The following is a 14,716-nucleotide window of genomic DNA, read 5'->3' as shown; positions in this document are numbered from 1 at the left end:
GGGAGGGAGGAGGATGCTGTACCAGGCTGGAAGAGGGAGGAGGAGGATGCTGTACCAGGCTGGAAGAGGGAGGGAGGAGGATGCTGTGCCAGGCTGGAAGAGGGAGGGAGGAGGATGCTGTGCCAGGCTGGGTGGGGGAGGGAGGAGGATGCTGTGCCGGGCTGGAAGAGGGAGGGAGGAGGATGCTGTGCCAGGCTGGAAGAGGGAGGGAGGAGGATGCTGTGCCGGGCTGGAAGAGGGAGGGAGGAGGATGCTGTGCCGGGCTGGGTGGGGGAGGGAGGAGGATGCTGTGCCAGGCTGGGTGGGGGAGGGAGGAGGATGCTGTACCAGGCTGGAAGAGGGAGGGAGGAGGATGCTGTACCAGGCTGGAAGAGGGAGGGAGGAGGATGCTGTACCAGGCTGGGTGGGGGAGGGAGGAGGATGCTGTACCAGGCTGGAAGAGGGAGGGAGAAGGATGCTGTACCAGGCTGGAAGAGGGAGGGAGGAGGATGCTGTGCCAGGCTGGGTGGGGGAGGGAGGAGGATGCTGTACCAGGCTGGAAGAGGGAGGGAGGAGGACGCTGTGCCAGGCTGGAAGAGGTAGGGAGGAGGATGCTGTGCCAGGCTGGGTGGGGGAGGGAGGAGGATGCTGTACCAGGCTGGAAGAGGGAGGGAGGAGGATGCTGTGCCAGGCTGGAAGAGGGAGGGAGGAGGATGCTGTACCAGGCTGGAAGAGGGAGGGAGGAGGATGCTGTGCCAGGCTGGGTGGGGGAGGGAGGAGGATGCTGTGCCAGGCTGGAAGAGGGAGGGAGGAGGATGCTGTACCAGGCTGGAAGAGGGAGGGAGGAAGATGCTGTGCCAGGCTGGAAGAGGGAGGGAGGAGGATGCTGTGCCAGGCTGGAAGAGGGAGGGAGGAGGATGCTGTGCCAGGCTGGGTGGGGGAGGGAGGAGGATGCTGAACCAGACTGGGTGGGGGAGGGAGGAGGATGCTGTACCAGGCTAGAAGAGGGAGGGAGGAGGATGCTGTGCCGGGCTGGAAGAGGGAGGGAGGAGGATGCTGTGCCGGGCTGGAAGAGGGGGGAGGAGGATGCTGTGCCAGGCTGGGTGGGGGAGGGAGGAGGATGCTGAACCAGACTGGGTGGGGGAGGGAGGAGGATGCTGTACCAGGCTGGAAGAGGGAGGGAGGAGGATGCTGTGCCGGGCTGGAAGAGGGAGGGAGGAGGATGCTGTGCCGGGCTGTAAGAGGGAGGGAGGAGGATGCTGTGCCGGGCTGGAAGAGGGAGGGAGGAGGATGCTGTGCCGGGCTGGAAGAGGGAGGGAGGAGGATGCTGTGCCAGGCTGGGTGGGGGAGGGAGGAGGATGCTGTACCAGGCTGGAAGAGGGAGGGAGGAGGATGCTGTGCCAGGCTGGAAGAGGGAGGGAGGAGGATGCTGTGCCGGGCTGGAAGAGGGAGGGAGGAGGATGCTGTGCCAGGCTGGAAGAGGGAGGGAGGAGGATGCTGTGCCAGGCTGGAAGAGGGAGGGAGGAGGATGCTGTGCCAGGCTGGGTGGGGGAGGGAGGAGGATGCTGTACCAGGCTGGAAGAGGGAGGGAGGAGGATGCTGTGCCAGGCTGGGTGGGGGAGGGAGGAGGATGCTGTACCAGGCTGGAAGAGGGAGGGAGGAGGATGCTGTGCCAGGCTGGGTGGGGGAGGGAGGAGGATGCTGTACCAGGCTGGGTGGGGGAGGGAGGAGGATGCTGTGCCAGGCTGGAAGAGGGAGGGAGGAGGATGCTGTGCCAGGCTGGAAGAGGGAGGGAGGAGGATGCTGTGCCAGGCTGGAAGAGGGAGGGAGGAGGATGCTGTACCGGGCTGGAAGAGGGAGGGAGGAGGATGCTGTACCAGGCTGGAAGAGGGAGGGAGGAGGATGCTGTACCAGGCTGGGTGGGGGAGGGAGGAGGATGCTGTACCAGGCTGGAAGAGGGAGGGAGGAGGATGCTGTGCCAGGCTGGAAGAGGGAGGGAGGAGGATGCTGTGCCAGGCTGGGTGGGGGAGGGAGGAGGATGCTGTACCAGGCTGGAAGAGGGAGGGAGGAGGATGCTGTGCCAGGCTGGGTGGGGGAGGGAGGAGGATGCTGTACCAGGCTGGAAGAGGGAGGGAGGAGGATGCTGTGCCAGGCTGGGTGGGGGTGGGAGGAGGATGCTGTACCGGGCTGGAAGAGGGAGGGAGGAGGATGCTGTACCGGGCTGGAAGAGGGAGGGAGGAGGATGCTGTGCCAGGCTGGAAGAGGGAGGGAGGAGGATGCTGTGCCAGGCTGGAAGAGGGAGGGAGGAGGATGCTGTGCTGGGCTGGAAGAGGGAGGGAGGAGGATGCTGTGCCAGGCTGGAAGAGGGAGGGAGGAGGATGCTGTGCCAGGCTGGAAGAGGGAGGGAGGAGGATGCTGTACCAGGCTGGAAGAGGGAGGGAGGAGGATGCTGTGCCAGGCTGGAAGAGGGAGGGAGGAGGATGCTGTGCCAGGCTGGGTGGGGGAGGGAGGAGGATGCTGTACCAGGCTGGAAGAGGGAGGGAGGAGGATGCTGTGCCAGGCTGGGTGGGGGAGGGAGGAGGATGCTGTACCGGGCTGGAAGAGGGAGGGAGGAGGATGCTGTACCGGGCTGGAAGAGGGAGGGAGGAGGATGCTGTGCCAGGCTGGAAGAGGGAGGGAGGAGGATGCTGTGCCAGGCTGGAAGAGGGAGGGAGGAGGATGCTGTGCTGGGCTGGAAGAGGGAGGGAGGAGGATGCTGTGCCAGGCTGGAAGAGGGAGGGAGGAGGATGCTGTGCCAGGCTGGAAGAGGGAGGGAGGAGGATGCTGTACCAGGCTGGAAGAGGGAGGGAGGAGGATGCTGTGCCAGGCTGGAAGAGGGAGGGAGGAGGATGCTGTGCCAGGCTGGAAGAGGGAGGGAGGAGGATGCTGTACCAGGCTGGGTGGGGGAGGGAGGAGGATGCTGTGCTGGGCTGGGTGGGGAGGAGGCTGAATGTTATGGTGCAGGCAGGTAGGGAGGCAGCATGCGTGGTGAGGGTGAAGAAACTTGCAGCCCAGGGGTGTGGGAGAGAGAGTGACTGAGTGAGTAAGTGTGGAAGAGAGAGAGAGTGTGGGGGAGAGAGATAGAGAGAGTGAGTGTGGGGGAGAGAGAGAGTGGGAGAGAGAGAATGGCTGGAATTTTCCAGCCCCTCACACTAGCGGGATCTTCCAGTGCTGCCGATGTGAATGGAGATTTCAGTGGCTCGCCTACCCCACCGCGGGGGTGCTGGAAAATTCTGGCCAGTGAGTGAGTGTGGAAGAGAGAGAGTGAATGTGGGAGAGAGGAAGAGAGTGGGTAAGTGAATGATGGCGAGAGTGAGTGAGGGGGAGTGTGTGTGTCTGGCTCACTCGCAGTCTCAGGATTACCACTCACCCTTACCCCCACACACCAATTCAATCACACCCACTCACAGTGGGTTAGGGTGAGTGAGCATTGTGTTATGGCCCAGCCGATGGTAAATGCTGAGCTGCTCAAATCCCAAATGGAAACTTGAAACAACTGTCACAACTGTTCTGCAATTTGCATGTATTTTGAGATGTGTGCCTTGAATTCAGTAGCAATAAGACCACTGAGTCTTATAGGTTTCTTACAAAATTAAATTAAACCTTTATTAACAGAAGAAATGATTTTAAGTACATACATAGACATATATATTACTACTATGATAACTTCCAAATCCCCTAATTAGTCCAAACCCCCAGTTATACTTTCATTAAGGCAACAATAAAACACAGATTTTAAAAGACCCAGGCAAAGAAACATGATACCCTGAACAATCCAATTCAAAATGAGTTTCCTTAACATCAATTCTTTGTAGGCAGCAGCTTGAGGCTTAGATGCTAGAGGTTTTTCACACTTGCTACATCTTAGAATGCCTTCCCTTGCACACAGCCTTCTCTCCTCTATCCACATTTTCCACTTTGAATGCAGATCCCATTGTTTCACTATGTCTTTGGACTTTACCTCTAATAATAAAAATCTCTTATAGCATCAAGTTTACTAGTAATCTTTGGGAAAAATAAACACACTGTTTTTTAACTTCTCCTGGCTAGGTGAAACAGTTCACCCTTCCTTTGAAATCAATCTAAACTGGTTTATTTAAAAATGCAAATGTTCCCTTTACACTCGTGTTTACCTGCTTAACATTTCAAACCTAGCTTACCTTCTGTTACATCAAAGCCTTCAGACCAGCTGCCTTAAATTCAATTAAGAGACACACTCAGACACATGCGCAGACACACAGACATAGACCCCTCCATTACTCTACAATAAATTCCAATAACATTAGGAGAATTATTATATCTTCCTGACAGCATCAAGAGATTGGGAGTGTGCCAGACAAACAGACTCTGTCCCTCTCACACACCAATGGTGATATTTATTAATAACTATTCTTTATTTATTAATTTATTGCTTTGACGTTGTTTTACTTTTGCTCAGCACATCATTTCTTTTCTTGATGCCTGAACTTTATTTTGAAATTCATGTTTGATGGCCAGGATTTTCCATGCCCGCTGGTGTCAAGTGTGTTTGGTAGTGTGAGCCCACTCACCATCAAATGGCGTGTTTCCTGGCAATGTATAAATAATGTGGTGGGGTTGGAACGATGCTGCGTGAAAACCTGCCATCGCAGCCAGTGGGGAGAGCGTCATTTTACCTGCCCGCTACCGCACTTTGTGCAAATCTGGCACAATGCAAACCAAGGTTTGGTACAACATTGGGTAGAATTGGCCCAGTTTTTCACTAAGTGCAGTAGCAGGTGGGAAAAGAGTGGTTGTACCTGCAGCTGTTTTCATGCTGCGTCATCCCACACCTGCCTCATTAATTATGCAGCCACCGGAAACACGCTGTCTCGCTGGCGGGTGGCCTCTAGTTTGCCCGCCATGTCATTACCTCAACACTTCCTCATGCAGGGCGCCATACTTAAACTGCAGCTGCGCCCACACTTCTCAATGCATGCAGCTAAGGACTGCTCCGGTGAAGACATAGCCCCAAAAGACCACGCATTCCTGAGACGCATTCTGGACACTGTGGAGGCCCACCACGATGTCTCCTAATCCTGCTCTGGTCACAGGAGGCCCATCAGTCTCACCACTCTGGCTTGGAAGGTGGTGGCAGAGGTGGATCAGTGCCAATGTTGCACACAAGAGGTCAGCCATCTAGTGCAGAAAATGATCTCATCCATGCTGCCACTCAACACTCGCAAGGCCATCATGCATTCACTGCCATTTCACTCATTGCCAGCTGAAGGGACATCATCACTCACTCTCTCACACACACCCCCACACCTCCATCTGGCCTTAACTCGTCTGGAGACTGCTCAGCCTTCACCATCATGAGACCACTTGTACAGGTCAACGTGTGTCCCCACACACACCTGGGAAACCCCACTTCCCCAGTACAGCCCTCACTCTGCAGACTCTTTCTTTGCCTGAGGCCACTTCTCCCCCTTCCCCATACAAACCCTAGCCTTGCAGCCATTGAAAAGCCACCCCACCTTACAGCTGGTCTGGTAGGTAGAGACCTGCCCCTGAGCTAAAACTGATGTGGTGCTGCCGTGAAGCCATGTGCTGGTGACCCTGAGCACTGACCAAAGCAAGGTAGGCAAACAAACCTTGAAGTCCTGAGCAAAGTGAAGCTCCCCAGAGATGCTAAAGTACTGAAATTAGGTTCCCGACATGTGGCAGCGGGAAACGCGACCCGCCATTGACAGGTGGAGCAGACAATCACAAACTGGTTTCACGACAGCATGAAACTGACTTTTGACCTTCTCACCATATTACCCACCACCACCACCCCCCCCACCCGCCTTGACGCCTGATGCCAATGGGACTGGAAAATTCCAGCCTAAGTGTCCAGTTATCACATCCTTTATAATAGACTCTAACATTTTCTCTACTACTGATGTCAGGCTAACAGGACTGTAGTGCCCTGTTTTCTCTCTCCCTTATTATTATATTATATAAATATTGTTTAATATTCTTTCAGCTGCAAATTTCCTCTAAATATATTGTTCAACATATATTAAATGTTTCACTTGAACAAGTTACATTGATTATCTCAGTTTGATTACCTATGCCTTTTGCATTTATATAGTGCCTTTATCATAGTAAAGCTGCTTCATATGAGTTATTATCAACAAAGGTTTGCACCTGACCACATAGGGAAATTTTAGAATAGGCAACCAAAATCTTGGTCAAAGAGGTAGGTTTTACAGAGTGTCATAAAGGAGGAGAAAGAGGCAGAGAGGTTTAGGGAGGGAATTCCAGTGCTTAGGACCCAAGCAGCTTAAGACACAGAGCCAATGGTGAAACGATGAATACATAGGACACACATGAGGTTAATATTCCGATCTATAGGAGTTAGGGAGTGTCAAGTCCATGGAACGATTTCAGCAAAAATAAAATACTGCAGATGCCAGTAATATGAAATATAAACAGAAAATGCTAAAAAAAAAAATGCTTAGCACCTATGGGGAGAGAGACAGAATTAACATTTCAGTCTGGCGACCTTTTATCAGAATGGTTAACTCTGTTAATTCCATTTCTTGCTCTATAGATGCTGTCTGATCTGCTGAGTACTTCCAGCATTGTCTGAGAGATTTGAACACATGGATGGGAGTTTTAAATTCGATTTATAAATAAAGCATGAAAATGGTATCTTATTCTCTTCAGCCTGCAGGTGCAACCCTGAATTTACAGATGGATGTGACGGAACAACAGGTCAATGTCGCTGCAAACCTCAGTTCAGTGGTGAAAACTGCGATAGATGTTCCCATGGATACTACAACTTTCCTCAGTGCCTCTGTATGTATTACAGCTTTATCCATATGTCTTTAAGGATTCACCTTCTTCATAGGCCCAGCAAAATACTCTTTTGCACAGTTCCCAGCAACTGGCAATGTCAGCAATCTAACATTTTGTCTATTCTGGTTGGAGAATTTGACACCTGTAATCCAGAGATGATGATCTGATCTCTGATTTAAGTATGTTGTACTTGCTTACATTTTGGGCTCTGAAATTCACACTGGTTATGATCCTTGTAACAATGTGACAACCTCAGTTGTCCTCCAAGAGTGAATCCGACCAGCTGGACAGGCACCTCATTTGGATGGGGCCAATGGGCATTGACTCTGTAGAGAGTCCAGAAAGTGCAAATTTAACACACGTATTCATACTTTTTGCAGACTGGCACAGAATTACATAGAATCTACAGCAAAGGCATAGCCATTCAGCCTAACTGGTCTACTCTCCACCCGGACATCTCCCACCTTACTTCATCCCAGTTTATCTATATATCCTTCAATTTCTTTCACCTTCATGTTTTTAATCAAGCTTCCCCTTAAATGCCTCAACTAATCCCTGTCATAGTGAGTTCTACATTTTCACCACCTTCCCAATGCACTTTTCAAAGAAATTTCTCCTGAATTCCTTCCTGGATTTATTAGTATCTATCTCATATTTATGACCATCAGTTTTAGGCTCCCCCTATAGGACCCTTTCATAATTTTAAAGATTACTAATAGATCACCCACTAACCTCCAATTTTCTAGAGAAAAATACCCCAGCCTGTTCAGTCTTTCCTAACAGTTATACCGTCCTAGTTGTGATATCATCCTTTTAAATTGTTTTTGCATTTTCTCCAGTGCTTCTGTATCCTTTTTGTAATAATGGAGGCCAGGGCTGTGCACAATACTTCAAGGTCTGAATTTTTCCCGTGTCGGGCAGACTCAGCGGGAGTGGGCGGTAGCGGTCATGGAGCCGCCCGTCGCCCACAATCGGCTCCGCACCTCCATATTATGTAGGCAGGCCAATTAAGTCCAGTGTAATACGCGAGCGGTAGCAGTGTTACCTGTGAGGGCATGGGGAGGAGGGAGAGTCGGGGCCAGCGCTTTTTTGCACATGCACACTCCAATCTCCCTGAGGCCATGATCTCATTGAATGGCAGAGCAGGCTTGAGGGGCCGAGTGGCCTATTCCTGCTCCTAATTCGTATGTTTGTACATATCTTGTAACTAAGATGTAACCTTTCTGAATATACATACAGTAGACTTTATTTACAAACATAATACAGTTTTCTTTCCATATTTATTAATGATCTAGATCTTGGTGTGCAGGGGACAATTTTAAAGTTTGCGGATGATACGAACCTTGGGAGTGTTGTGAACTGCGAGGAGGACAGTGTAGAACTTCAAAAGGACATAGACAAGTTGGTGAAGTGGATAGATAGGTGGCAGATGAAGTTCAATGTGATGTGATGCATCTTGGTAGGTAGAACATGGACCGACAATATAAAATAAGGGGTGAAATTTTGAAGGGGGTGCAGGAGCAGAGGAACCTGGGTGTAAATGTGCTTAGATCATTGAAGGTGGCAGTTCAAGTGGAGAGAGCAGTTGATAAAGCATATAGTATTCTGGGCTTTATTAATGTGGGCGTAGAGTACAAGAGCAAGGAGGTTATGCTGAATTTATATAAGATACTCATTAGACCTCAGCTAGAGTATTGTGTACAGTTGTGAGTGCTACGTTATAGGAAGGATGTAAACACATTGGAGAGAGTGCAGAAGTTACAAGAAAGGATCCAGGGATGTGAAACTTCAGTTAAAAAAATAGATTGGAGAGGTCGGGATTGTTCTCCTTGGAGAGAAGAAGGCTAAGAGAAGATTTGATAGCGATGTTCAAAATCATGAGGGGGCTGGACACAGTAGATAGGGAGAAACTGTTCCTGCTTGTAAAGGATTGAGAATGAGAGGGCACAGATTTAAACTGATTTGCATAAGAAGCAAATGTGACATGAGAAAAAACTTTTTCACACAATAAGTGATTGGGGTCTGGAATGCACTGCCTGGAAGTGTGGTGGAGGCAGGTTCAATCGAGGCATTCAAGAGGGCATTAGATGATTATTTGAGTAGAAACAATGTGCAGGGGTCTGGGGAAAAGGCAGGGCAATGGCACTAGGTCATAATGCCCATTTGGAGAGCCAGTGCAGACATGATGGGCCAAATGGCCTCCGCTGTTAAAATTCTGTGATCCTGTGATTCTTTAGAAGTATAGAGTTGACTTTTCCCAATTCCATGCAGGCAGGTTTGAAGGCATGGTGGGCTGGGAAAATAGCGTGGAGCTACGTCGGGACACCTTCCCAATACATTTTCACTGCTGGGGATGTTTCACAGCGCGGCCTGGAAAATGGATTGGCTTTTTGTAAATTTATTCGTTCACGGAATGTGGGCATCACTAACTAGACCAGCATATATTGTCCATCCCTAATTGCCCTTGAGAAGGTTGTGGTGAGCCACTGAACGAAGGCAGGCAGCCAATTTACATATTAAATCCCCAATTAGGGATGAATTAGAAGGCTTGCTGGCATTTTGAAGGCAGCAGGGTGGCCTCCTGCTACTTGTGAAGGCCATCAGCTCCCTCAGTGGGGGGGGGGGGGGGTCCGCTGGAGCCAGAGGCTCCATCTCCCAATGACAGGGCCACCGGCAGCAAAGAGCTGAAACGCTGCTGTTGGAGGGGACTCCCTGCTTGGATCCTCTTGGGATTGCTGAGGCTCTTGAGCTGCAGGCCCAGTAATTGGGCCTCCAACATTGGGACAGAAACAGAAAATGCTGGAAAAACTCAGCAGGTCTAACAGCACCCGTGGAGAGAAAAAAAAGAGTTAACATTTCGAGTCCTTATGACTCTCCTTCAGAACTAAGCTCTTTATTTTCTCTCTTTTAGCTCTGAAGAAGAGTCATACGGACTCGAAACGTTAACTCTGGGTTTTTTTTTCTCTCCACAGACGCTTAGACCTGCTGAGTTTTTCCCGCATGTTGTATTTTTCTTTCAGATTTCCAGCATCCGCAGTATTTTGCTTTTATCTCCAACATTGGCATTTCAAGTTGTGACCATTTATTATAACAATTAAAATGAAAGTGAATAAAATGAGGTAAACTGAAAGACTTGCATTTATATAGCACCCGTCATGACAAATGGACATCCATTAGTGCGTTACAGCCAATGAAGTATTTTTGAAGTGTAGTCACTGTTGTAATGAAGGAAATGTAGGAACAGTATTTTACCTTTCTGTTAGGCATTTTACATCCTCTGACTTTAACAATAAGTTTAGATCATAATTATTGGCTCTATTTTCTCAGGAACTATTTACTCCTCCTCTGGTCCCACCTATTGTTTCTTTACTTGGCCTATTACTATCTTCGCAGCTGTCCTCCATCCTATCAGAGATTTTTCCCTTTGTTCATCCATGCCCTCCCCCGATCACCCCAACAAAACCCCTCATTTTCCCTGACTCTGTACTTGTTTATGAACTGGTGAATCTCTTACACAGCTGTCTTCACTATTTTTCAAGCAAGGGCCACTTTAGTGGAAAACCTGCAGTGTGAGAGCCACATCGACTACTAAATTAGCATTGCTTACTACTCCAGTAACTCACTTGGACCAAAAAAATACACGACACCAACGGTTGAGTACTCTGCTAGTTCTATGGTGGACACTATGGTAATATAACTGTTACTATACAATGCACGTACTTAGATATACTTATTGGAGCACATTGTTAACATGAAAAGAAGGCTGACTTTTGATAGGCTCGGTACACATTTTTTAATATTAAAAATAAAATAAATAGGAATATAATGCTGGATTGGGCTCCGGCTTACCACGACCCTCTGAGGGTAAAGCGGTTACTGCAAATGGATGGACGGAGTCGGAGAACTGCACTTAGTGCTGATGGGAGCAGCCACTGGCTTGCGGGTCTTGCAGTGAAGAACACTGCTCTAACATCTTTCAGTTCATCACTCTGAAACATTAACTCTGTTTCTCTTGCCACAGATGATAGCACACTTGCTGAGTATTTCTAGGATTTTCTGTTTCTATTTCAGACTTATTTAATGAACTCATTGGTGGCACAACAACATGTGAATTAGGATCAAGCACCTCCAGAGTTCCTCCAAAATACCAACATAGCAGCTAGTTTCAACAGCTTACCATTTCCTGAGTGGAAAATGCATGTGTAAGGTATTTACACATAGCGTGGAAAATATTTCCTTATACAAGTAAGGTTAAAAAAGTGGCCTTGATACCTCAATGGATTAATGCTGAGAAAAAAAGAAAGACCCAGCCAGCTTCAGCTGCTTCATCAGTGACCTTCCCACCATCAGAAGGTTTTTAAACTTTTTTTCTTTCACAGGATGTGGGCTTTGCTGGCTAGGCCAGCATTTATTGCCCATCCCTAATTGCCCTGGTGGTGGTGAGCTGCCTTCTTGAACCGCTGCAGTCCCTGTGCTGTAGGTACATCCACAGTGCTGTTAGAAAGGGAGTTTCAGGATTTTGACCCAGAAATAGTGAAGGAACGGTGATATTGTTCCAAGTCAGAATGGTGTGTGAGTTGGAGGGGAAGCCTGGATATTGTCCAGGTCTTGTTGCACTTGGACATGAACTGCTTTAGTATCTGAGGAGTCACAAATGGTGCTGAACATTGTGCAATCATCAGCGAACATCCCTATTGCTGACCTTATGATGGAAGGGAGGTCATTGGTGAAGCAGCTGAAGATGGTCGGGCCTAGGACACTACCCTGTGGAACTCCTGCAGTGATGCCCTGGGACTGAGATGATTAATCTCCAACAACCACAATCATCTTCCTTCCTGCAAGGTATGGCCCCAACCAATGGAGAATTTTCCCCTGACTCTCATTGACTCCAGTTTTGCTAGGATTCTTTGATGCCACACAGTCAAATGCTGCTTTGATGTCAAGGGCAGTCACTCTCACCTCATCTTGGGAGATCAGATTTTTTTGGCCATGTTTGGAACAAAGCTGTGATGAGGTCAGGAGCCGAGTGACCCTGGTGGAACCTGGTTGAAAGTACAAATGTTCACTGATGATATCACAATACTCAGTTCCAGTTGCAACTCTTCAGAAGCCATTGGTGCCCACAGCAAGATCAGGACAACGTTCAGGATTGGGCTGATATGTAACAATCATGCCACACTAGTACCAGGGCAATGACCATCTCTAATGCATGAGAGTCTTTTGTGTCATCAATCAGTAACAGTCTTGCCTCTGGATTTTGGGTTTAAGTCCTACTCTAGGACTTGAGCACAAAAATTAAAGCTGACTCCAGTGTAGTACTGAGGGGGCATTGCATTATCAGAGGTGTTTCTTTTGGATGAGGAATCAAACCAAAGCCTCATGTCCATCTCAACATCCCCTTTACACTATTTTGCAGATTAGGGGAGTTCTCTCCCATTTCACAGAATTACAGTGCAGAAGAGACCCTTCGGTCCATCGAGTCTGCACCAATACATGAGAAACACCTGACCTACCTACTTAATCCCGTTTACCAGCACTTGGCCCATAGCCTTGAATATTATGACATGCCAAGTGCTCATCCAGGTATTTCCTTGCCAATATTTATATCTCAATCACAAGAAAAAACTGGTCAGCTAGTCATTATCTGATTGCTCTTTGTGGGAGCTTGCTATGTGTAAATTGGTTGCCATGTTTTCTATGTTACAACAGTTACAACAGTGACCATACTTCAAAAGTACTTCATGGCTGTAAAGCACTTTGAATTGTCCAGTGGTTATGAAAAGTGCTATATAAATGCAAGTATTTTTTTTCCTAACCACCTCCCCTTGACATTTAACAGCATTACCGTGGCTGAATCCCCTGCCATCAATATCTTGGGGTCACCATAGACCAAAAACCTAAATAGGCTGGCCAAGTAAATGCTGTGGCTACAGGAACAGGACAGAGGCTGTGAATTCTGCAGTAAGTAACTCACCTTCTGACTCCCCAAAGCCTGCCCACCATCTATAAGATAAGAGTCAGGAGTGTCATGAAATACTCTCCACTTGTCTGGATGAATGCAACTCCAACAACACTCAAGAAGCTCAATACCATCCAGGACAAAGCAGCCTGCTTGAATGGCACCCCATCCACCATTTTAAACATTCATTCCCTCCACCACTAGGTCACATTGGAAGCAGAGCATACCATCTATAAGCATCATTGCAGCAGCTCGCCAAGCCTCCCTCGACAACATCTTCCAAACCCATGACCTCTTTCTAGAAGGATAAGGGCAGTAGGCACATGGAAACACCAGTGCCTACAAGATACCCTCTAAGTCACACATTATCCTGTCTTGGAAATATATCGCCATTCTTTCACCGTTGTTGGGTCAAAATCCTGGAACTACCTCCCGAACAGCACTGTGAGAGTACCTACACCACATGGACTGCAGCAGTTCAAGAAGATGGCTCACCACCACCTTCTCAAGGGCAATTAGGGTTGGGCAATAAAGGATGGCCTTGCCAGTGACATCTACATCTCATGAACAAATAAAAGAAATCCCTGTCTAAACCTCTCTACCTCTTTTGCCTCCTTTAAAATCTACTTACAAATTTCTGCGATTCAGTGTGAAATTTTGTTTGATAATGTTCCTGTGAAGCACCTTGTGACATTTTCCTATGTTAAAGGAGCTGTATAAATACAAATTGTTGTTGTTATGGTACTGATCTAGTAAGTACAGAGTTTATGTGTTCAAATTCCACCACAGCAAGTTGTGAAATTCAATTCAATTAAGCTGGCAGGATTGTGATGGAATATTCTCCACTTGTCTGGATGAGTGCAGTTCCAACAACACTCACGAGGTTTCACACCACCTAGGCCAAAGCAGCCCTCTTAGTTGGCACCACATCTACAAACATTCACTCCCTCCACCACCGAATAACAGTAGCAGCAGTGTGTGTACTACCTATAAGATGCACTGCAGGAACTCACCAAGGCTCCTTAGGCAGCACCTTCCAAACCCACGACCACTACCATCTAGAAGGACAAGGGCAGCAGATAGATGGGAACAGCATCACCTGGAAGTTCCTTTTCAAGTCACTCACTATCCTGACTTGGAAATATATCACTGTTCTTCACTGTCACTGGGTCAAAATCCTGGAACTCCCTTCCTAACAGCACTGTGGGTGTACCTACACCACATGGACTGCAGCAGCTCAAGAAGGCAGCTCAACACCACCTTCTCAAGGGCAATTAGGGATGGGCAATAAATGCTGGCCCAGCCAGCGATGCCCACATCCCGTAAATGAATTAACAAAATGTTTAATTGGATAGCTTTGTCAAAAAGCAAGCACAGGTGTGATAGGTCGAATGGTCGCCTGTGGTGTACAATTCTAACAGCCGCTGGGAAGAGGTGCTGTATGGGACCAGCATGTAGAGACTTAGGGGTCCAGGTACATAGATCATTAAATGTCATGAACAAATACAAAAAAAAATCAGAAAGCTTGACGAATTACTGCCCTTTATATTTAGAGGAATAGAATAGATTGTTTCAGTGATACAAGGCCTTGGTTAGACCAGACTTGTAATGCTCTGAGCAGTTCTGGACACCAGACCTTAAGGATATATTCCCATGGGCATCAGCTAAAAATTAGAGGCAGGTCTTTCAGCATTGTGCTCCAGCATAGATCAACACCTTCAGAGACCAATTAAGGTCCACCAAGCGTAATGCGCGACTCCCAAGGATAGTGGGAGTGGGTGGGTGGGCAGGCAGCGGGAGTACACTGTCCACTGAGTCCAGTGGCGACCCGGCGGCCTGTTTATGTGAAGCGCTGGCAGCCTTTACAAGGCCGCTCACAATGGCAAGTGGAAGAGCTCACCAGAGGGCTTCTGGTGAGCAGGCCAGTCCGGGTGG

The 14,716-nt window shown here is 48.5% G+C and overlaps 1 protein-coding gene across 1 annotated transcript in view; it reads left to right on the top strand.

The window, feature by feature from the left end:
* The window catches only part of LOC121279009 (laminin subunit alpha-3-like), a 509,546-nt gene that overhangs the window by 203,842 nt on the left and 290,988 nt on the right, over positions 1-14,716 (top strand). The window contains exon 10 of the mRNA XM_041189741.1: positions 6,691-6,822. Coding sequence (XP_041045675.1) covers positions 6,691-6,822 — 132 coding nt within the window. The remainder of the gene's footprint in view (positions 1-6,690; positions 6,823-14,716) is intronic.

This window comes from Carcharodon carcharias, chromosome 6 (assembly GCF_017639515.1).
Source record: "Carcharodon carcharias isolate sCarCar2 chromosome 6, sCarCar2.pri, whole genome shotgun sequence".
NCBI classification, from domain to species: domain Eukaryota; kingdom Metazoa; phylum Chordata; class Chondrichthyes; order Lamniformes; family Lamnidae; genus Carcharodon; species Carcharodon carcharias.
This window is presented reverse-complemented; position numbering and strand designations above follow the sequence as displayed.